The sequence below is a fragment of the Hypanus sabinus genome, chromosome 1, assembly GCF_030144855.1.
Source record: "Hypanus sabinus isolate sHypSab1 chromosome 1, sHypSab1.hap1, whole genome shotgun sequence".
NCBI lineage: Eukaryota > Metazoa > Chordata > Chondrichthyes > Myliobatiformes > Dasyatidae > Hypanus > Hypanus sabinus.
The window spans coordinates 25,504,682-25,529,585 of record NC_082706.1 but is presented as its reverse complement, the minus strand read 5'-3'; the positions used below and the strand labels follow the sequence as shown (position 1 = coordinate 25,529,585).

The 24,904-nt window shown below is 42.3% G+C and overlaps 1 protein-coding gene across 2 annotated transcripts in view; it reads right to left on the bottom strand.

Moving 5' to 3' along the window:
- Positions 1-24,904, bottom strand: part of bin3 (bridging integrator 3) — a 193,430-nt gene that overhangs the window by 31,295 nt on the left and 137,231 nt on the right. For both annotated transcript variants that reach the window (XM_059965944.1, XM_059965945.1), the window contains exons 7-8: positions 20,113-20,254; positions 17,384-17,518 (exon numbers count right to left, since the gene is read on the bottom strand). In XM_059965944.1, coding sequence (XP_059821927.1) covers positions 17,384-17,518; positions 20,113-20,254 — 277 coding nt within the window. The remainder of the gene's footprint in view (positions 1-17,383; positions 17,519-20,112; positions 20,255-24,904) is intronic.

Sequence of the window (24,904 nt, the reverse complement as noted above, 5' to 3'; positions counted from 1 at the left end):
TACCCTAGTGATCAAGTTAATTCCATGGAGGTACCAGAAAAACTGCAACAGTTCTACTTATAACAGAAATGCTATCAAGTAGTTCATAAAAATTTCCCGATCCTGTGGAGTTTTGATGAGTAAATAAAGTTTCAATTGTCATAAGTGTCAGTAATCAGAGAAATAAGATCTCACGTAATTTGCAAAGAGCTAGAGAACTAGTTTACCCAGCTAGTTATGATGGCCCAGAACCTGCTGCCGTAAAGGGCAGCATTAACAATCAGAACTCTCAAAAAGGAATTGGATACAAGATTGAAGGAGTGAAACCTGCAGGACGAGGAAAGAGAAGTGGAACGGGACCAACTAGATAGCTCCTTGCAAAGAGGCTGCCGAGCCAAGAAGGTCTGAGTTGTCTCCTCTGTGCTGTAACATTCTATATATCAGAGACATCAATGACAGTTGGCTACATATTGATCAGAAAACAATGGCGCAGCCTCTCCGAGGGAACAGAATTCAAGTGCAATGAAATCCAATGTTATGAATTCTATAAAGACATATAAGTTTTATAAAAATGTACAGCACAGGAAACTCGTCCATGAATATGTCTTTTGGAAAGGGTGAATCGATTTGTTTCTTGCTCATAGACCAAAATGATCTTTCCTTTTCAACCATTGATATGTGCTTGATAACTAATTTAGAAATTGTATCCACAGTGTTTTTAGGTCCATCACAACAACTTTCTGAGCATTAAAATTCCTCATCTCTGTTAATTAGCTTATGGCAATCACATGCAAGAAACCTTGCATGTCTAATATCCATTTCTAAAAGGCAACTTTAGTCATGCTAATATTACCTGAATCCAATAACTATGCAAACATCCAACAAGCTTGGAGGGACTCCATAATTGTGTGGTCAACATTATGATGTTACTCTCCTAAAAGCTGGCTTTCCCAAATGTCAATAATTTCCTCCTGTCTGCCAAAAAAGAATTCCACACAGGTAGGAAATAACCTTTCAGAGTAACTCAAATTTCCCAACCAAAGTGGGGCTAACATCTCAAAAACAGGAATTATAAGGACAGTGCATGGGGACTTTACTGACATTATCAAAAAAGAACACATTTATAATTATGCAAATTAGTAGCTAAGGAACTGCCTACAAAACAGGGAACACATAAAGATAAAACATACTGGTTCAGCTACAGGTAGAATACACCAGTATTGAACGAGAAATTACATGCACACTTGAATCAGTGTGTGAGGACTTAATATATTTCATGCAGAATTGCAAAGCTAAGTCTAAAACAGATCTTCGTTCACATTCACTCCAACTCCTAAGGTTGAATCATTGAAAAAGTCAGTTTTTCCAGGAAAAGGAAAAAACCTGGTTATTGCTTTCTTGGACATATTTCTACATGGATAAGAACTGCCAGTGAGCACAAGATGATCTGATAATTTTTGAATATCAGTAAAATGCAACTGCTAGAAATCTGAAATGATTTTAAAATGTGTGGCTTTAATATTTTTGTTTAAATTTACAATCACATTGGTATTATCTTCCTTCTGCATCTGAAACAGCTGCCCCTTTCTTTCCCCTGTCCCCACTCCCCCGAACCTAACATTTCCTAGATGCCACAGAGATCTATCTAGGTGTTTGTGTGTGTGAATCATAAAAAGTCAGCAGACAAGTGCAGCATGTGGTTGGAAAGGCAAGAGGTGCATTGACCTTCATTGCAAGATTGTTGGAATTTAGAAATTGGGAAGTATTGTTACAATTGAATAAGGTACTGGTGAAGTCTCAACTGGAACATTGTGCATTGTTCTGCAACTGTTTCAGGCAGCATACACTGGCAATGACAGGAATCTAAAAGATCCACTTGGCTGATTCTTGGGACAAGCGAGTGTTCTATCATGAACAGCTAAAGTAATTAAATCTATATACAGTGCCTATAAAAAGTATTCACACCCCCTATAAGTTTTCATGTTTTATCTTTTTACTTCATTGAATCATAGTGGTTTTTTTTAAAACACTGATCAACAGAAAAAGACTGCTTTGTGTCAAAGTGAAAACAAATCTCTACAGACTGAACTAAATTAATTGCCAATATAAAACACAAAATAATTGATTGCAGAAGTATTCACCCCCTTCAAGTCAGTATTTAGGAGGTACACCTTTGACAACAATCACAGCCCTGAGTCTGTATGGACAGGTCTCTATCAGCTTTGCACATCTGGACATGGCAGTTTTTCCCTATTCTTTTCAAAATTGCTCAAGCTCTGTCAGATTGTATGGAGATTGTGAGTGAATAGATACAAATTCTTCCTCAGACAGTTACGTTTATCTATCAATCAATTAATTAATTAATTAATTAATTAATTGAGATGCAGCGTGGAATAGGCCCTTCTGATCCTTTAAGCCACGCCACTCAGCAATTCCCAATTTATTAATTAATGGCTCCGTCTGTCTAAGTAGACAAGTAGCGTTCGGTTTAGGATTCAGTTTGGTGTGGCACAGCGTCAACTGTGGCTGAACAAGCTGATTCTTGAGCGGCATTTCTTGGCACGGCTGCTGCACACGAAGGCTGATGGCTGTGGCTGGATTGTCACTGCCACAGCGTTCCTTATCTCTTCCCAAGTGTCCACCCTGATATCAGCAGACTTCAGGTCACGTTTACAAACGTCCCCGTAATGCAGCAGTGGCGCCCTATGGGCCGGGATCCTGCAGCGAGTTCTCTGTATAGGATGTCCTTAGGGATGCAGCCATCCTGCATGCGGCGGACTTCGCCAAGCCAGTGGAGTCGTCGCTGTGTGAGAAGGACACACATGCTTGGCATGCTGGCCTGGTCCAGGATGTCCTTGTTTGGCACGCGGTCTTTCCAGGAAATGCCCAGGATCCGACGCAAGCACCGTAGGAGGAAGCTGTTGAAGTGGTGCTCTTGGCGCGCGCAGGTTTTCCAACTATCGCTGCTGTAGAGAAGAGTACTCAGTACGCAGGCTCTGTACACTGCTATCTTGGTGGCTGGGGTGAGCTTGTTGTTTTTCCACACTCTCTTTGACAGCTTGGCCACAGCAGTGGCGGCTTTCCCTGTTGAGCTCTGGATCGAGGAACAGGTTGCTGGAGACTGTCGGTCCTAGGTAGGTGAATTCATCTACCGCTTGCAGGGTGTGGTCGCCGATGCTGAGGCTGGGAGCTTCACTGACGTCCTGGCCCATGATCTCCATCTTCTTCAGACTGATGGTGAGGCCAAGCTCTTGGCAAGCATGCGCCAGGGAACTGACTAGCCTCTAGTGTGTGTGTGATGTCAGGGCGGCATCATCAGCGAAGAGTATCTCCCGGATCAGGACCTGGCACACTTTGGTCTTTGCTCTGAGACGTGCAAGGTTGAAGAGCTCGCCGTTGGACCTAGTGTGTAGGTACACTCCATCATCAGATGTCCTGAAAGCGTACAACAGTATGAGGGAGAAAATGATCCCGAAGAGCGTCGGGGCAAGGACGCAACCCTGCTTCATTCTGCTTTGGATGGGGAAGGGGTCTGACGATGATCCATCGAATTGTACTGCCCCATGCATGCTGTCATGGAAAGAGGCGATCAGATTCAGCAGCTTTGATGGGCATCCGATCTTCTTCAGGAGTGCAAAGAGGCCTTTTCTGCTAACCAGGTTGAAAGCCTTGATCAGATCAATAAAGGCAACATACAGAGGCTGTCTCTGTTCCCGGTTCACACTGCAAGAGACCAGGCTTGCTGCAGATGGCATGCTGTGGGAGAGGGACTATAACTTCTTTTGGCAGGGCAGACCACCTGAGGAACCCTGACTGCAAGGCGTTGGCCTTGCTGTCAACAACAACCTGCTATCCATGATAGTTCCTCCCACCGGCAGGTCAGAACGCATCCTTTCCCTCAGCCTTTCAACATTATCTGGTAAAGTGAACATCCTGAGTGTCTATGCTCCAACGCTGGGCTCACCTCAAGAAACAAAAGATCAATTTTAGGAGGACCTCAACGCTACCATCAGCAAAATACCAGAATCTGAACACATCATACTGCTGGATTTCAATGTTAGAGTTGGATCTGACCCCAGCTCACGGTCTACTGCCTCAGACACTTCGGCGATGGCCAGATGAACGACAACGGCAGAGACCGGTGGAGCTTTGCTCCTATTGCAAGCTGTGCATCACCAACATGATCTCCAAGACAAAGCCTTGCCATAAAGTCTCCTGGAGACATCCAAGGTCCGGACACTAGCATCAGCTGGACATGATCATTACCAGAAGAGCTGCCCTCAACAGTGTGCTTCTAACATGCAGTGCAGACTGCGACAAGGACCATTCCATGGTGTGCAGCAAGGTCCAATTGAAACCAAAGAAGATCCATCACACCGAGCAGAAAGGATGCCCAAGCATCAACACCACTAAGGCAGCGAACCCAGAACTTCGCACAGAACTCAATGACCAAATGGAACAGGCTTTCAAAGCAAATACAGCTACAACTATGTAGGAGAGATGGCAACTCCCAATTTAACCTTGGCCTGATCACAGGATAATTTACAATGAATTAACCTACCAATTGGTACATCTTTGGACTGTTGGAGGAAACGCACGCATTCCATGCGGAGGACGTACGGATTTCTTCAAGATGACATTGGAATTGAACTCTGAACTCTAAATGCCCTGAGCTGTAATAGCATCACACTAATCACTACACTACCATGGCGCCCCAGTTCTGACCATGAATGCTTGGAACATCAGATCAAAAATGAAGTGCTGTGATTTTTCTTCAAAATAGGTGATAGACACTCCAATGAAATATTCTAATCTTATAATGTTTAAGCAATATGAGGACACTGAATACAACACAGAACAGTACAAACAGTACAGGCCCTTCAGCCTACAATATTGTACTGACTTTTTAACCTACTAGAAGAACAACCTATCCCTTCCCTCCCACATAGCCCCCACTTTTTTTCATCCATGTGCCTATCTAAAAGTCTCTTAAATGTCCCTAATGCCCCTGCTTCTCCCACCACCCAAAGCAGTGCATTCTATTTGAAAAACCTAACTGACATCAATCACCTTGAAATTATACCCCCTCATATTTGCCACTGCTGCCCATGCTAACTGTGTCTCTTGTCATCTTATACACCTTTATAAAGCAACCCTTCATCCTTCATCACTCCAAAGAGAAAAGCCCAAGTCTGCTCATCCTTTCCTAAGACATGCTCTCTAATAGGTGCCATCCTGGAAATTCTACTCTGCACTCTCTCTAAAGGTTTCACAACCTTCTTGAAAAGAGGTGACCAGAACTGAACACAATACTCCAAGTGTGGCTCAACCAGCAACAATATCTTGCAGCTCTTGAACTTAATTGCTCAACTAATGAAGGACAACCATAAGCCTTTTTTAACAATCCTATTAACCCGCGCAGCAACTTTGAGGGATGGACCTCAAGATCCTTCTGCTTCTCAACATTGTTACAAATCCTATTATTAACCTTGTACTCTGCCTTCACGTTCGATCTTTCAAAGTGAATCAGTTCATACTTTTCTTGGTGAAACTCCAGCTGCCACTTCTCACCCCAGCTATGCATCCTATCAGTGTCCTGTTGTAACCACCGACAACCTTCTACACTATCCATATAAGATCGGGCAGGATAACAGTATATTTATTTTACAGAATATTTGGCAGAATTTCATCTTTAGAGACATGCAAATGTTGGAGTAAATAAAAACCTTTTTGATTCTGAACCTAAAGAATAATTGTGACTATTTTCCCTAGTACAGGTCCTCAAAATATCCTGATGAAGGGTCTTGGCCCAAAACATCGATAGTCGATTCCCATCCATGGGTGTTACCTGAATTAATGAGTTCCTCCAGCATTTTGTGTGTGTTCCACAAAACATCTATAGATTTTTCCATTTAATTAGGTTAAATTAAAGATAATTCTAAGAATATCGATCACACACAAAAGAGAGAAATAAAATTGTTACTGCAACCAATCAACTGAAGAGCCAAGGTTAATTTTTTTTCTGAGACAAGAGAAGAACACAATTAAATTGGATGGTTGTGTATTAATGCCTGAATCATGATACAAAATAATGTATGTAACGTCCATCTGAAGATTGCACAAAACAGAAAGATGTATCCATGGTTCATCTATTGCTCCACACACCACCAGCAGAAGACAGAGTAAAGAATTAGATTATTTATTTTCTCTACCTTCCTACCCACAAAACTAATAATTTATCAGTTGCTTCAACCTCAGCTAGGCAGACCAGTTCAGCAATATTTCTATCATGTGAATCTATATCATCGATTTGCCTGAATATATACTAGGAATATAATAGGAATATAACAAAATACTTTTAAGTCCAGTTCCAATGTCCACATCTCATAAGAACATAAGACGCAGAGCTAGATGTTCATCTGTCTCTCACTCCAGCTCTGCCATTCTATATTGTTGATTGTTTACATTTTCTTGCATTTACCTCATATCTCATGATTCCCTTAATACTGTATCTAAAAATTTATTGATCAATGTCTTGAATATGTCCAATGACTGAGCTGCAAAAGCCTTCATGTGTAGAGATTCTCCACCATCTGGGGTAAAGAGGTTTTAGTTCATCCGTACGGAGATCATTTTAAAGAGCATAAATGCGTTTGTTTCACTTCTCCTTACATTTGTAACATCTTTTCACCTGACCTGCTTATATCACCCGAAGCCTCTTTGTCCCCTCCTCAAAACAACAGTAAATTTAAATATATTAAATTTAATTCTCGCATCCAAATCATACAAATTCCAAACAGCTAAGGCCACAAGCACCTATCCCTATGAAATCTCACTGACATTTAAAACTTTGACAAACTTCTACAGATGTGCAGTGGAGAGTATAGTGACTGGTTGCGTCACAGCCTGAATGGAAAATCCTGCAAAAGGTAGTGGATTCGGCCCAATGCATCCCAGGTAAAGCCCTCCCAACCTTTGAGCATATCTGCATGAAATAGTGTCATAGGAAAGTAGCATCCATCTTCAGAGATTGCCACCATGTTCTCTTCTTGCTGCTGCATCAGCTAGACAGTAAACGAACCTCAGGACTTGCACCACCAGATTCAGGAACAGTTACTACCCCTCAACCATCAGGTTTTTCAATAAATGGGGATGACTACACTCACTTCCCCCATCATTAAAATGTTCCTACAACCAATTATCTCACTTTGGGGACTCTTTACCTCATTATCTCATGTTCTCATTATTTATTGCTATTTAATTATATTTGCACAAGAACAGTTGGAGATTAGTCCAGACAATGAGAAGTGTTGCACTCCAGGAGGTCAAATGCAAGAGGAAAATCTACAGTAAATGGTAGGATTCTGAAGAGCATTGATGTCCTGAAGGATCCTTGGGTGCAAATCCATAGCTCCCCGAAAATGGTAACACAAGCAGACAGGGTGATAAGGAAACGGTTAACATTTGCCTTCATTACTCTGAGCAATGCATATAAAAGTCTGGAAGCCATGCAGCAACTGTATAAACTTTGGTTAAGGTATGCTGAGAGTATAGTGTGCACTTCTGGTCACGGCATTATAGAAAGCATGTGAAGGTTTTGGAGAGGTTGCAGAAGAGGTCCACCAGGCTGTTGTCTGGATGACAGAGTATCAGCTACAAGGAGAGGTTGGACAAGCATGAAGCTGGAGTTTCTCTGGAGTGTCAGTGGCTAAGGGGAGACTTGATCGATAGGGCGATGACCAGAATAATTTTCCCAGAGGGAAAATGTCAAATACTAGAAGGCATAAGTGAGAGGGGGAAAGTTTAAAGGAGATGCTTGAGGCATTTTTTTAAACAGAGTAGTAAATGCCTGGAACATGCTGCTGGGAATATGGTGGAAACAGTGACATTTAAGAAACTTCCTGGGCCAAAGGGCCTGTTCTGAGCTTGCCAGTCTAATGTTCCATGTTCTGTGAAAACAGATGCAGTCAGGGATGTGTAGGCAGCTGGTAAATGAGGAAGGGGCTGTGTACTTAAAATAAACATTTGGGTACATTTGAAATGGACTATACTTGGAATACTCACATTAAGTTGTGCAGAGGGAAAACTTGAAATTCAGATGATTTAATTTTTCTTGTTTTATTTGCATATTGTAAAAAGGCTGGTACAGTACTTGGAAAATCCAAGTCAGCCTCCGTGGAAACCATGAGGAAATTATTAGATTGTAGCAAAACCACAGAACACAACAGATTGAACCAAAGGGGATGCACTCAATACAGCAACAGTTCCTGCTCTGGAGATGAGATGCTTTCAAGGAACAAGAAGCAACAATGAATAGTGGGAGGCTCTCAAAATATTGAGTTAATTTAGTTAGAAAGTTTATATAACATAAGGTTATATCAAATGAAAATATTCTCATTAAGATAACTAACATTTTCCATGAACCCTTGGGAAAAGTTCAACTTCGTAAAAGGCTTGTGACATCATCAGGCATTAATGGGGAATAGTATTTTGTTGTGTGTGTATTGGCATTGGTATAGCATTCTCAGATATATTAAAACACAGTGAAAAGGTTTTGTTTGCATGCTACGCAGCCAGATCATGCTATAGTTGCAAGAAAATGTTTGTGAACCCTTTGCAATTACCTGATTTTCTGTATTATTCATAAAATGTGGTCTGACCTTCACCTAAGTCACAATAATAGACAAACACGATCTTGCTAAACTAATAACGCACAAACAATTGTATTCTCTGTCAATACTGAGTACACCATTTAAACAATCACTGTCCAGATTCAAAAAGAATTATACGAACCACCGGGATAATGCCTTCTACAAAAACTATTTGGAGTCAGGTGTTCCAATCAGTTAATGCTGAAGGAAGTGGAAAAAGAAACCAAGGGTAACAGCAAAAAATCTGCAATAATCTCTACAATTTGCTAAAGTCTTTATTCATGTGCCCACTATAAGAAAAGCACTGAACAAGAATGGCATTCATGGAGGACACTAGGGAGGAAACCACTGCTGCCCAAAATAAACATTGCTGCAAACCTCAATTTTTGCAAAAGACTACCTGGATGTTCCACAACACTTCTAGGACAATGTTCTGAGGACAGATGAGACAAAAGTTGAACTTTTTGACAGAAATGCACACTGCTATGTTTGGTGGAAAAGGGTATGACATACCAACACCAAAATCTCATCCCAACTGTGAAGCATGGTGGAAGAATCATCATTGTATGGGCTGTTTTGCTGCCTCAGGGCCTGGACAGCCTGCAATTGTTGAGGGAACAATGAATTTAAATCTGTATCAAGACATTTTACATGAGAACTTCAGGGAAGTGGTCTGTCACCTTAAGCTTAATAGATGATGCAGCAAGGCAATTATCTGAAACTCAAGAGTAAATCAACAACAGAATGGTTTAAAAAGAAAAAAAAGTTACGTTCTGTAATGGCCAAGTCAGATTCCAGACCTTAGCCCAATTACGATGCTGTGGTATGACCTGAAGAGGGCTGTTCATGCAAAAATCCTAGAAATATTTGCAAACTGTAAGAGTTTTGTATGGAGGAATGGTCTAAAATTCTTCCTCATCGCTGTACAGGTCCGGTCAGCGGTGAGAGGAAACATTTAGTGGAGGTGATTGCTGCTAAAGGAGGTTCAACCAGTTATTAAATAAAGGGTTCACATATTTTTTCCCAGCCTGGACTGCGAATGATTAAACAATGAGTTCAATAAAGACATTTTGTATGCTACTAAAGACTATTTGTATGCTACTAGTTTAGGCAGGTTGTGTTCGTCTCTTATTGTGACTTGGAAACATAGAAAACCTACAGCACAATATGGGCCCTTCGACCCGTAAAGTTGTGCTGAACATGTCCCTACCTTAGAAATACAAATACTTTATTGTCACCAAACAATTGATACTAGAGCGTACAATCATCACAGTGATATTTGTTTCTGCGCTTCGTGCTCCCTGAAGTACAAATCAAATTAAATAAAATAAAAATTTAATTTATAAATCATAATTAGAAAATAGGAAAGGGAAAGTACAGTAGTGCAAGTCAGGTCCAGATATTTGGAAGGTTCGGCCCAGATCCGGGTCAGGATCTGTTCAGCAGTCTTATCATAGTTGGAAAGAAGCTGTTCCCAAATCTGGCCATACGTATCCTCATGCTCCTGAACCTTCTCTCGGAGGGAAGTGGGACAAGAATTGTGTTGGCTGGGTGGGACTTATCCTTGAATATACTGGCAGCACTGCTCCAACAGCGTGTGGTGTAAAGTGAGCCCAAGGATGGGAGATTGGTTTGTGATTGAAGATTGGTTTGGGCTAGGTTCAGGATCTTCTGCAGCTTCGTTCGGTCTTGGACAGGACAACTTCCATACCAGGTTGTGATGCACCTATAAAAATTAGTGAGGGTTTTAGGGGACAGGCCAAATTTCTTCAGCTTTCTCAGCAAGTAAAGGCGCTGGTGGGCCTTCTTGGCAGTGGACTCTGCTTCATTAGACCAAGTCAGGTCATTTGTGATATTCACCCCGAGGAACTTAAAGCTTTTGACCTGTTCCACCCGCGCACCATCGATGTAGATGGGGTCGTGTGGTCCGCTACTCCTTCTGAAGTCAACAACCAATTCCTTCGTCTTGCTGACGTTGAGGGATAGGTTATTGTCTTCACACCATGCCACCAGGTTCTTAATTTCCTCTCTGTACTCAGACTCATCATTACCCAAGATACGGCCTACAATTGTGGTGTTATCAGCAAACTTATATATTGAGTTTGATGGAAACTTGGTTACACAATCATGGGTGTACAGAGAGTACAGCAGGGGGCTGAGTACACAGCCTTGTGGGGCACCGGTGCTCAGAGTGATTGTAGAGGAGAGGAAATTACTAGGCTTAACCATAGCCCTCTATTTTTCTAAGCTCCATGTACCTATCCAAAAGTCCCTTAAAAGAACCTATCGTATCAGCCTCCACCACTGTTGTTGACAGCCCATTCCACGCACTCACCACTCTCTGAGTAAAAAACTTACCCGTGCCATCTCCTCTGTACCTACTCCCCAGCACCTCAGTCCTCTTGTGGCAACCATTTCAGCCCTGGGAAAAAGCCTCTGACTATCCACACGATCAATGCTTCTCATCATCTTATACACCTCTATCGGGTCACCTCTCATCCTCCATCGCTCCAAGGAGAAAAGGCCGAGATCACTCAACCTATTCTCATAAGGCATGTTCCCCATAAGGGCAACATCCTTGTAAATCTCCTCTGCACCCTTTTTATGGCTTCCACACCCTTCCTGTAGTGAGGCAAACAGAACTGAGCATAGTACTCCAAGTGGGGTTTGACCAGGGTCCTATATAGCTGCAACATTACCTCTTGGCTCCTAAATTCAATTCCACGATTGATGAAGGCCAATATAGCATACGCTTTCTTAACCAGAGTCAACCTGCACAGCAGCTTTGAGCATCCTATGGACTCGGACCCCAAGATCCCTCTGATCTTCCACACTGCCAGAGTCTTACCATTAATATTATATTCTGCCATCATATTTGACTTATCAAAATGAATCACTTTACACGTATCTGGGTTGAACTCCATCTGCCACTTCTCAGCCCAGTTTGGCATCTTATCAATGTCCCACTATAACCTCTGACAGTCCTCCACACTATCCACAACACCGCTAACTTTTGTGTTATCAGTGTTACCATCCCTTCACTTCCTCATCCAGGTCATTTATAAAAATCACGAAGAGTAAGAGTCCCAGAACAGATCCCTGAGGCACCCCACTGATGACCAACCTCAATGCAGAATATGACCCTTCTACAACCACTCTTTGTCTTCTGTGGGCAAACCAGCTCTGGATCCACAAAGCAATGTGCCGTTGGATCCCATGCCTCCTTACTTTCTCAATAAGCCTTGCATGGGGTACCTTATCAAATGCCTTGATGAAATCCATATACACTATACCTACTGCTCTTCCTTCATCAATGTGTTTAGTCACATCCTCAAAAAATTCAATCAGGCTTGTAAGGCACTACCTACCCTTGATGAAGCCATGCTGGCTATTCCTAATCATATTATACCTCTACAAATGTTCATAAATCCTGCCTCTCAGGATCTTCTCCATCAACTTACCAACCACTGAGGTAAGACTCAATGGTCTATAATTAGCTAGGCTATCTCTACTCCCTTTCTTGAATAAAGGAACAACATCCTCAACCCTCTAATCCTCCGGAATCACTCCCATCCCCATTGATGATGCAAAAATCAATGCCAAAGGCTCAGCAATCTCCTCCCTTGCCTCCCACAGTAGCCTGCGGTACATTTCGTCCGGTCACGGTGACTAATCCAACTTGATGCTTTCCAAAAGCTCCAGCACATCCTCTTTCTTAATATCTACATGCTCAAGCTTTTCAGTCTGCTGCAAGTCATCACCACTATCATCAACACACACTAAATGCTGGTGGAATGCAGCAGGTCAGGCAGCATCTATAAGAAGAAGCACTGTCCACGTTTCGGGCCGAGACCCTTCGTCTATCACTTACTATCACCAAGATCCTTTTCCATAGTGAATACTGAAGCAAAGTATTCATTAAATACCTCTGCTATTTCCTCTGGATCTGTACACACTTTCTCACTGTCACATTTGATAGGTCCTATTCTTTCATGTCTTATTCTCCTGCTCCTCACGTACTTGTTGAATGCCTTGAGGTTCTCCTTAATCCTACCTGCCAAGCCCTTCTCATGGCCCCTTCTGGCTCTCCTAATTTCCTTCTTAAGCTCCTTCCTATTAGCCTTATAATCTTCTACATCTCTAACATTACCTAGCTCTCTGAACCTTTTATAAGCTTTTCTTTTCTTCTTGACTAGATTTATTTCAACCTTTGTACACTACGGTTCCTGTACCCTACCATAACTTCCCTGTCTCATTGGAACGTACCTATGCAGAACTCTACACAAATATTCCCTGAATGTTTGCCACAAAAATTCCCTGAATTTTTTCCATACCTTTCCCTGAGAACATCTATTTCCAATTTAAGCTTCCAATTTCCTGCCTGGTAGCCTCATAATTCCCTTTAGTCTAATTCAATGCTTTTCTAACTTGTTTGTTCCTATCTCTCTCCAATGCTATTGTAAAGGAGATATCTCCAAAATGCTCTTCCACTGAGAGATCTGACACCTAACCAGGTTCATTTTCCAATACCAAATCAAGTACAGCCTCTCTTGTAGGCTTATCTACATACTGTGTCAAGAAACCTTCCTGAATACACCTAACAAACTCCAACCCATCTAAACCCCTTGCTCTAGGGAGGTGCCAATCGATATTTGGGAAATTAAAATCTCCCATCACAACAACACTGTTATTATTACACCTTTCCAGGATCTGTTTCCCTATGTGCTCCTTGATATCCCTGTTACTATTGGGCGGCCTATAAAAAACACCCAGTAAAATTATTGATCCCTTCCTGCTCCTAATCTCCACCTACAGAGACTCCATAGACAATCCCTCCATAGCATCCACCTTTTCTACAGCTGTAACACTATCTCTGATCAACAGTGCCACGCCCCCCCCACCTCTTTTGCCTCCCTCCCTGTCCTTTTTGAAACATCTAAAACCCAGCACTTGAAGTAACCATTCCTGTCCCTGAGCCATCTAAGTCTCTGTAATGGACACCACACCATATCTCCAAGTACTAATCCATGCTCTAAGCTCATTCGCTTTGTTCACAACACTCCTTGCATTAAAATAGACACATCTCAAACCTTAGGTCTGAGCGTGATCCTTCTCTATCACCTGCCTATCCTCCCTCACACACTGTCTCCAAGCTTTCTCTACTTGTGAGCCAGCTGCCTCTTCCCCAATCTCATCAATTTGGTTCCCACCCCCCAACAATTCTAGTTTAAACTCTCCCCTGTAGCCTTAGCAAACCTCCCTGCCAGGATGTTGGTCTCCCTGGGATTCAAGTGCAAACCGTCATTTTTGTACAGGTCACACCTGCCCCAAAAGAGGTCCCAATGATCCAGAAATCTGAATCCCTGCACCCTGCTCCAATCCCTCAACAACACATTTATCCTCCACCTTATTCTATTCCCACTCTCACTGTCATGTGGCACAGGCGGTAATCTTGAGATTACTACCTTTGCGATCCTGCTTCTCAACTTCCTTCCTAACTCCCTGTAGTCTTTTTTCGGGACCTCTTCCCTTTTTCTACCTATGTCGTTGGTACCAATATGTACCATGACCTCTGGCTATTCTCCCTCCCACTGCAGGATATCTTAGACACGATCTGAAACATCCTGGACCCTGGCACCTGGGAGGCAAACTGCCATCGGAGTTTCTTTACTGTTTCCACAGAATCGCCTATCTGACCCCCTAACTAGAGTCCCCTATCACTACTGCTTTCCTCTTTCTCTCCCTACCCTTCTGCGCCACAAGGCCGAACTCTGTGCCAGAGGCATAGCCACTGTCGCTTCCCCCCGATAGGCTGTTCCCCCCACCCCCCCAAACAGTACTCAAACAGGAGCATTTATTGTCAAGGGGTACAGCCACAGGGGTACTCTCTAGTACCTGACTCTTTCCCTTCCCTCTCCTGACTGTGATCCACTTACCTGTCTCCCGTGGCCCCGGTGTGACCACCTGCCTTTAACTCCTCTCTGTCACCTCCTCGCTCTCCCTGACCAGGCGAAGGTCATTGAGCTGCATCTCCAGTTCCCTAACTCGGTCCCTTAGGAGCTGCAGCTCGACACACTGGGTGCAGATATAGCCGTCCAGGAGGCTGGGAGTCTCCAGGACTTCCCACATCTGACACAGAACACCGGCCTCACACACATCGTTCCTCCTTTCTGCAGTTAACACAGCTAAACCTACCTCGCCTCATCCCATTACTACCTAAGCCTGTTGAGCCAAAGCCCTATCACTCTGCCGCCTCTCACTCCGCTGCCCACTCCAACTTAGATGAAGTTCAGGCCAGAGTTCATTAGCATTTAATGCAGAAAACCAGGTAATTGCAAAGCGTGCTCTAACTTTTCAATGCAACTGTATATACAAGCAGACTGAGTAAGTAAAACTAAAAATAAATCAAAATATGTACTCAGCGGCCACTTCATTAGATACTCCTGCTTGTTATGTAAATATCTAATCAGCCAAACATGTGGCAACAATTCTATGCATAAAATCATGCAAAAATGGTGAAGTAGTCGTTGTTCAGACCAAACATCAGAATAGGGAAGAAATGTAATCTAAATGACTCTGACCGTGGAATGATTGTTGGTGCCAGACAGGGTGGTTTGAGTATCTCAGAAATTGCTCAGCCCTGGGATTTTCACGCAGAACAGTCTCTAGAGTTTACAGAGAATGGTGTGTAAAAAAAAATCCAGCAAGTGGCAGAAAATGCCTTGATAATGACAGAGGTGAAGAGGAGAACGGCCAAGCTGGTTCAAGCTGAGAGGAAAGTGACAGTAACTGAAATAACCAGGCGTTACAACAGTGACGTGCAGAAGAGCATCTCTAAATGCACAGCACATTGAATATTGAAGTGGATGGGCAGAAGACCACAAACATACCTTCTGCACCTAATAAAGTGGTCATGGAGTGCAGTGTTGCAGTTACAGAGAAAGTGCAGTGTAGGTAGACAAATAAAAGGCAAGGGCCACAAGGATCAAGAGTTCATGTTTCAGTATATGAGAGGTCTGGTCAAGAGCCTGATAGGAGATAGAAGCTGTCCTTCAGCTTGGTGCTCCGTGCTCTCAAAAATGTGTAATTTCTGCGTGATGGAAGAGAGGGATAGCAAGAATGACCAGGGAGGGAGCAGACCATGATTATGTTAAATATCATGGATTAGCTTCATCTGTTACATGTATGTAAAACTATACAGTAAATGCACTGTTTGCTTTAAATTAGATCAGTAAGGATTGCACTGGACAGCCTGCAAAGTGACACCTCGTTTCTGGTATCCATCGCGAGCCCAGAACACTCTAACCCTAACCCATACATCCTTGGAATGTGGTTGGAACCCAGATCACCCAGAGGAAACCCACGTAGTCATGGGGAGAACATACAAACTCATTACAGACAGTGGAGGCAATTGAACCCCGATCTTACAGCTGCTGCTGCAATAGTGTTACACTACCTGCTATAGTATTGTGCCACCCAGCTGGCTGATTTGCCAAGGCAGTGGGAAATGTAGATGCTGTCAATGGAGGAGAGGCTTGTTTGCACGATGAACTGCCAGAGAGGACATTCAGGCTAATTTGCTAATAGCAACCAGCATTATACAGTTGCTACATGGCATTTTATTAAGATTAGCCATTTTTAAAATAAATAATTTTTACAAGGATAAAATTCAATTTATCTAAAGCTCAAAGTCTTTAAAAGGGAGTGACACTACTGACTGGAAAAAGTGGCTAAGGAAAATTTCAGAATCAGTGATGCTTACAATAGGGAACTGCACCTTGACTTTAAGACTCAGGATTAGCAGCAGGAGAACCATTTTTCACTCCGCAGGGGTCTGAAAAGCTGTGAATTATTGAGTTAGCAACTTAAGTACTTGACCAGAGAAAAAAAATGACATTAAAGCAAGGAGGTCAGAGACAAAGAGGAATGTGACAAGAACATGGGATTAGGATGCTACTCCTGAAGAGGGCAAATGCCTGACAGGATAAGCGTACCAACATCTGCATCCTCTTCTAGGACAGTATCATTGTACTGATGAACTAATTATGATGCACATATGCCAAAAACAGATACCCATTTCTGAGCTCTGGCACTGCAAGGATTCACCAAGCAGACAGAACAAAAGGTCTGAGGGTTTCCTCAGATATATCCTCGACAAAGTGCAATAACTCTGCAGATTTATGAGATTTACTAGCATTGTCCATGCATCTGAAGTTCACACCAAGTGCAATGTAAAAAGTGGAAGGGAAACACCATCTCCCGAGTCAACTATGTGCCCTTTCGTGCCTTTTATCCTACTAGCTGTAGAGTCTGAGAGATCTACATTAACCTCATGAACCACTTCAGAACCAACAATACCATATTAGAAGCATATTATCCTTGACCCCACAAACACTGCCTAAGGAGAAGAAACACCAATACCATTTTATTGGACTGAAAACCTATTACTGCATGGTAATTATAATTTATTTTCAATGTTGTATACAGATCAACATGAAGAAAAATCTTCAGATTGCAAGACTGGACCTATTACACTTGAAGTGCAGCAAAGTGAGAACATGAACTCAACCTCTCCTACCTTCTGAAGCACAAATTCCATAGAACAAGGACCCATCAATGAAAGTGACCAGCTCTCTACTGAACCAACGCACCCACTGGCCAGACAAATGGCAATACTGAGCAAATGACAGGGAGTCCATTGGAAATAGGATAGGTGTTGAAATAAAGGGCAGTCAATCCCGTTCATTGTCTACCTGTGCACGAATCAGAGCCTCGAAGCTTGGCTGAAAGTAGTCAATGCGACTGTTGTAAAACTTTGGCATCTCCTCAAGAAGCTGCTTGTTCTTGGCTTCAAAATCTTCACGAACCGGCCTTAGCTCTTCTTTTGCCTAGGAAATGACAACAGTGAAGAATTGTGATGTTGTATACCGCACACCTTTTAAGCCAGCAATGAGGAATAGGAACTGTGAAGAGCAATGGGGAAAGGAATAACTTTTCTTGTTCCAATTTCAGATAGTTCTGATTTAAGTTTACCACGAATTCACTGATAACATGGTTAAAAGAGATTTATTTTTGGCTGTGGAACCTACATAAAAAAGTGCTTCAACTAAAATTGAGTTGCCGACCTGGTGAAGTCACAATATGGAACTACTAGCATGCTAACAACATACAAAACTTAGAGCTTCTGTAAGTAATTTTATAGCGAACAGCAAAGTCCTGTAACTGTGCCACATCTAGTCATGAATGATGATAGACAACTAAAGAGCTAACAAGAGGAGCAAACTCCAAGATCATTCCTATCCTCAATGAGATGAGGAAAACGGCACATGAGCACAAAACGCTTGAGCAAAAAAAAGGATGAAGCACTGACAACTAAGTGGCAGGTGAATGATCCAACTCAGCTTCCTCCCAAGATCCCTACCATCAAAGAAGCCATTCTCTAGCCAATTTCATTTACTCTATGTTATGCCAAGGAAAAATATACTCAGTGACCACTTTATTACATACCTCCTATGGCTAATAAAGTGTCCACTGAGTGTATGTTCATGGCCTTCTGCTGCTGTAGCCCATCCACCTCAAGGTTCAGAGATGCACACCGCTGTTCTAACATATAGCTGTTTGAGTTACTGTCACTTTCCTGCCAGTTTGAATCAGTCTCACCATTCTCCTCTGTCCTCTCTTATTAACAAGGCACTTTCGCCCACTGAACTGGCACTCGCTGCATGTGCTTTTTTTGTTTTACGCACCCTTCTCTATAAACTCTAGAGACAGTTGTATGTGAAAATCCCAGGAGGTCAGCAGCTTTTGAGATACTCAAACCACTCTGACTGATACCAGCACCCATTCCACAGTCAAAGTCATTTAGATCACATTTCTTCCCCATTCTAATGGTCTGAACAACAACCGAACCTTTTGACCATGTTTGCATGCTTTAATGCATTAAGTTGCTGCCACATGATTGGCTGATTAGATATTTGTATTAACAAGCCAGTGGCCACTGAGCATATATAGCCAAGACTATTGAACCAGATACCAATCTGGCTGTATACTGAAGACCTGTACTCAAGAACTAGTCATATCTCTAGCCATCTGGTGTCCTTTCCAGTGTAATTGCACCACTGGCTTCCAACTGACAGTGTGAGAAAATGTCTAGGTATGTCTTGTTCACAAATCTGCCTTATTATCATCAATCAGCATGATAACTCATTTTCTGGCACCTCAAAGATTTTCCACCATCTACAAGGCACAAATGAGGACTGTGATGGGACACTCTCCATCTGCTGGTGAGAATGCAGCTCCAACAACACTCAACAAGCTTAACAGTATAAAGCAGCCTACCCAACTGATAACATTTGTAATCCTAAACCCATAGCTGCAAAATGTGATTCTCAGCATACAAATACGATGTTAAAAATGTTGCTTTATTTGCTTTATACCACAGTGGTTTAGAGGTTGTACAACAGACAGACGACAGTCCATAGGTCTTTTTAATTCACTTTTTTACACCCCTTTTTCTCTCTTCATATATTGGTTCCTTCATGGTTTTTCCCACTCCCCCATCTCCTTTTTCACCCTCTTGTAGCCACCCTTTTAGATCATCTGATGACTTTGTTAGGCTATCCAATGATAAAAGGCTAAACATGGTTCAGCACTGAACTGTAGTGGATAGATTGCAAGAATGCAGCAAGTACACACATAATTGATCGGACCTCTTATGCGCAGAAGGCGCTCTCTTTTTCCACAGACTTTCGTTTTTTTCTCTCTCGGTGGACCTGATTGCCTAGTGGGTACAGTGGCTAACATGACTCAGTAAAAGTGTTTAATCCTCCGCTTCACTGTCATTGTTGTTCTGTGCATATGTAACAAATACCAGCTTTGTGTTGAGTTTGTTGTCCTCAGTGGGATAGCTGGGGACAATACTACAATGAGCCTGGGTGACAAAAACACCAACCCCAGTCCAGCAACCCAGGAAATACAGACTGTAGAACAATGCTTTTTTTGTTGCATTATTTACAGTTGAAGATACTTTGTCTGACCTGATTCACCTTGAAGGGAGAAGGGGAAGGAGAGGGAGAAGTACCTGCACTCGATATTTCCCTTCCACTCCCTCTATCTCTTCTTGGAACAGAAGAAGCCATTCTTACTTTACAATTATCTTGTGTCTTAACCTGCATTGGCAAAAAGAGTTCAAGGGACCATGATGTTTATTTAAGATCCTACCAACCATTCCTTAATCTTACAAAGAAAAGCCAAGCAAACAAAACTAAACTGCTGCTAGAACTAAGTAGGTCAAGAAGCATCGTTGGAGACAAAGGGTTGGTCCTGCTTTGGACTCTGTTTGCTCAACTAAAAATATCAACCATACCATTGCATTCATTGATGCTGCTTGACCGCTGAGTTCTTCCAGGAGGGTGTTTTTCATTCCAGCTTCCAGCATCTACTGTCTCCAAAGAAAAGCAGCCATCATTTTGCTCCAACTTACCTGGTGAAGCTTCACAAGCACAGGACCAGATTTCTCTTTCTCTTCATACTTTTCCACTTTGGATTGCAATCTTTTGTAATCCTGCAGGATCTGCTCTCGTCTCTTCACAGCCATGTTGAGACTTGGAAAAACATTACTGAACCTAGATAGTAACAAGAAAGAAATAAAATGGGAAAAAGCCATTAGAATATTATTTACCAAAGTACGGTTTTAAAGCCCCACAGTCAGAGAAGCTAGAGCATAGAATAGTACAACACAGGAACAGGCCCTTCAACTCACAGCATCTGTGCCAACCATGATGCTAATTTAAAAGGAACATCTGTCTGCATATGATCTGTAAACCTCAATAACCTGCTTGTTCATGGGCTTATCTAAATGCCTTAAATGTTGGGGCGTCAAATCCAATTACTAGGCTTAAATTTAAACCATTTACAATCAACATCAAGGGACGACTACCTTATAAGATACATTTTGGAGTCTTATGATTAATGATCACTTGGAAAGGCAGGACCTAATCAGCATGACAGATTTTGTCTAACCAATATACCTGAATTTTTTGAGAGGGTAGCAAAATGTTTTAATGAGGGCAGTTTAAGAGATGTGATTTCTATGCTCTTCTGTAAGGCCCTCAACAAGGTCCCACGCAGCAGAGATTAGGGCTTGTGGCACCCAGGGCAAGATGAATCCAAAGCTGTCTCAGCCATAAGGAGAGAGAGGGTGATGGCTGAAGGTTGATTTTTGTGGTTGGACGTCAGTGACTATAGGTGTGCTACAGGGATCAGTGCTCGGACCCTTGATATTTCTAATATGCGTGAATGATGTTGACCTGAATGTAGGTAGCATAATTGGTAGCTCACTGATGACAAAGTTTTACTTATCACATACACATCAAAATATACAGAGAAATGCATCGTTTTTGCGACAGACCAACACAGCCCGAGAACTGTGCAAGAGGCAAATAGCAATTGCCGCAATGCTTCTGGCACCAACATAACATGCCCACAATTCACTACCCCTAACCCTAACTTTCATCCTTGGAATATGGGAGGAAAACGGAGCACCCAGAGAAAACCCACACAGTCAAGACACTGGGTATGTTTGAAGCAGGGGGTGGTAGCTTCTTCATTAATAAGGTTTCATAGGTTATGGGGAGAAGGCAGGAGAATGGGGTTGACAGTGATAGTAAATCAGCTACAATGGATTGGCAGAGCAGACTTGATGGACCAAATGGGTCAATCCTGCTCCTATGTCTTATGGTCATTGAGTGAACATACAAACAGACAGAAGGCAGCGCCAAGAATTGAACCCCAAATGATGATCACTAACGTGGTGAAGCAATGTGCTAACTGCTACGCTACCGTGCTGAGAGGTGGAGATTGGTTGTGATGGGGATTTTATTGATGTGATGGTGAAACTGGCTGAGAACGTCAGGTGATGCATTTTGAAAGTACCAAAGAGGCCATCAATGGTAAGGTCCTAGGGAATATTGAGGAACAGAAAGCCCTTAGCGTGCAAGTCCAAAGATCCTTTAAGGTGGCAACACAGGTAGTTAATGTGGTTAAAGAACTGAATACAAGAGCAGGAAAGTCAAGCTCCAAGTTTATAAAACATTGATCAGACTTCACCTGCATGATTGAGTTCACTACTGGTCACTGCACTAGGAAAGATATGACAGCGCTGGAGAGGGTGCAGGAGATTCACCAGGATGTTGCCTGGGATGGAGCGTTTTAATTATGAGAAGTGATTGGAGAGCCTAGTTCTGTTTTTTCTGCAGTGGAAAACATTAAGAAGGGAGTATGTTTGAGGGGTGTAGATATGTTAGAGAGCAGGAGTCTTGCCCTTCTCAGAGTGAAACAAAACTAAAGGGCAATGATTTAGCGTAAGGGCTGAGAGATACAAAGGGGATCTAAGGGTGACATTATCCACCCAAAGCACAGCAAGTACCTGAATGCACTGGCAGAGGGAATAGTGGACAAAGGGCTGCTGACAGCATTTAAAACGTATCTAATCAAGCACTTGAATCACATAGGCATTGAAAAATATGGGTCAAGCGCTGGAAGATGGGTTTAATATACATGGGATCTCACTGGTTAGCATGGAAGTAGTGGACCGAATGATCTGTTTCCATCACAAAATGCTGGAGGAACTCACCAGGCCAGGCAACATCTATGGAAAAAATAGTATAGATAACGTTTTGGGCTGAAACCCTTCAGCAGGACTGGAGAACAAAAGCTGAGTAGATATAAAAGATGGGATGAGGTGTAGTCCAGGTAGATGTGAGAGTTTGTGAAGTCCACTTCCCCCCTTCACCATTTCCCATCCCCTTTTCCTTCTCTAACATCTCCTTGCCTGCCCATCACCTCCCTGTAGTGCTCTCCCTCCGCTTTTTCTTTCTTCCATGACATTCTGTCTCTTCCACCAATCAACTTCCCAGCTTTATTCTTCATTCCTCCCCCTCCAGGTTTCATCTATCACTTGGTGTTGCTCTCCCCTCCCCTCCGCCACCTTTAGTATCTACTCCTCAGCTTTTTTTCTCCAGTCCTGCTGAAGGGTTTTGACCCGAAACGTCACCTACACTTTTTTCCATAGATGCTGCCTTGTCTGCTGAATTCTTCCAGCATTTTGTGTGTTTTACTCAGATTTCCAGCATCTGCAGATTTTCTCTTGGTTTTCATACTGTATTACTCTATGACCTTTCACAAAATATGAATCAAATTTTTTGCCTATTTAGGTGGATGCTGAAGATCCCAAAGCTTCATCCGAAGAAGGTTAGGTAATTCTTTCCATTTCTCTGTGCTGAAATACTTACAGAAAATACTGGGAACAATCAGGTGGCACACATGGAAAGAAATAAAGAGGTAAAGTTTCAAGCTGAAAACCCTTCATAAAAATTATGAAACAGTTGTAACAAAGGGTGATTCCAGTGTTTCCAGTAATTTTTCATATTTTTAGCACATGGAGTTTAGGTTTTATTCTCATTTAATGGTGCACATAAGACCACAAGACCATAAGACATAGAAGCTGAAAAATAGTAATTTGATTCATCAAATCTGCTCCATATCAATCATGGCTGATCCCTTTTCCCCCTCCTCAGTCCCACTCCCCGGCCTTGTCTCCATAAACTTTGATGCTGTATCCAATCAAGAGCCTATCAAGCTCTGGCTTTGATACACCCAACAACCTGACCTCCACAAATGCCTCTGGTAACAAATTCCACAAGTTCACCACCCTTTGGTTAAAGAAATTTCTCCACCTCTTTATCCTGAGGCTATGCCCTCTTGTCCTAGACTCCCCACCATGGGAAATATCCTTTCCACATCTACTCTCTCAACCTTTCAACATTCAAAAGGTTTCCATGAGATCCCCTCTAATTCTTCTAAATTCCAGCAAGTACAGACCCAGAGCCATCAAATGTTCCTTGCATGATAACCCTTTTATTCCTGGAATCTTCCTTGTGAACCTCCCCTGAACCCTCTCCAATGCCAGCATATCTCTCTCAGATGAGGAGCCCAAAACCGTACACAATACAGCCTCACCAGTGCTTTATAAAGCCTCAGCATCACACCCCTGCTCTTCTATTCTAGACCTCTTGAAATGAATGCTAACATTGCATTTGCCTTCCTCACCACCAACTCAACCTGCAAGTTAACCTTTAGGGTGTTCTGCACAAGGACTCCCAAGTCCCATTACATCTCATATTGTTGGATTTTCTCCCCAGTTAGAAAATAGTCTGCACATTTATTTTCACTACCAAAGTGTATGATAATGCATTTTCCAAAAGTGTATGATAATGCATTTTCCAAAAGTGTATGATAATGCATTTTCCAAAATTGCATTTCATTTGCCACTTTCTTACCCATTTTCCCAACCTTAAGTCATCCTGCATCCTTCCTGTTTTCTCAAGACTAACTGCTCCTCCACCAATCTTCATATCATCTGCAAACTTGGCAACAAAGCCATCTATTCCATCATCTAAGTTATTGACATATAGCATAAAAAGAAGCAGTCCTAACACTGACCTCTGCGGAATAAAACTCGTCACCGGCAGCCAACCAGAAAAGGATCCTTTTATTCCCACTTGCTGCTTCCTACCCAATCCGCCAATGCTCTAACCATACCAGTAACTTTTCTGTAATACCATGGGCTCTTAACTTGATAAGCAGTCTCATGTGAGGCACCATGTCAAATGCCTTCTGAAAGTCTAAATATACAACATCCACTGCATCTCCTTTATCTATCTTACTTCAAAGAATTATCTCTTCAAAGAATTCCAACAGGTTCATCGGGCAAGAATTTCCCTAAAGGAAACCATGCTGACTTTGTCCTATCTTGTCCTGTGTCACCAAGTACTCATCCTTAACAAATGACTCCAACATCTTCCCATCCACTGTGGTCAGGCTAACTGGTCTATAACTTCCTTTCTGTTACTCTCCTCCTTTCTTAAAAGTCCTATATCCACCTCCATTTCTCTTTTATTTTTTACATACTTGGAAAAAGCTTTTGCTATCCACATTGATATTGTTTGCTTGCTTGCATTCACATTTCATCTATTCCCTCCTAATGATTCTTTTAGTTACTCTCTGTAGGTTTTTAAAAGCTTCTCAATCCTCTATCTTCTCACCAATTTTTGCTTTTTTGTATGCCCTCTTTTTAGCTTTTACATTAGCTTTGACTTCCTTTGTCAGCCATGGTTGTTCTATTTTGCTATTTGAGTATTTCTTCATTTTTCGAAGACATCTATCCTGCAGGTTCCTCATTTTTTCCAGGAAATCACACCACTGCTGCTCTGCTG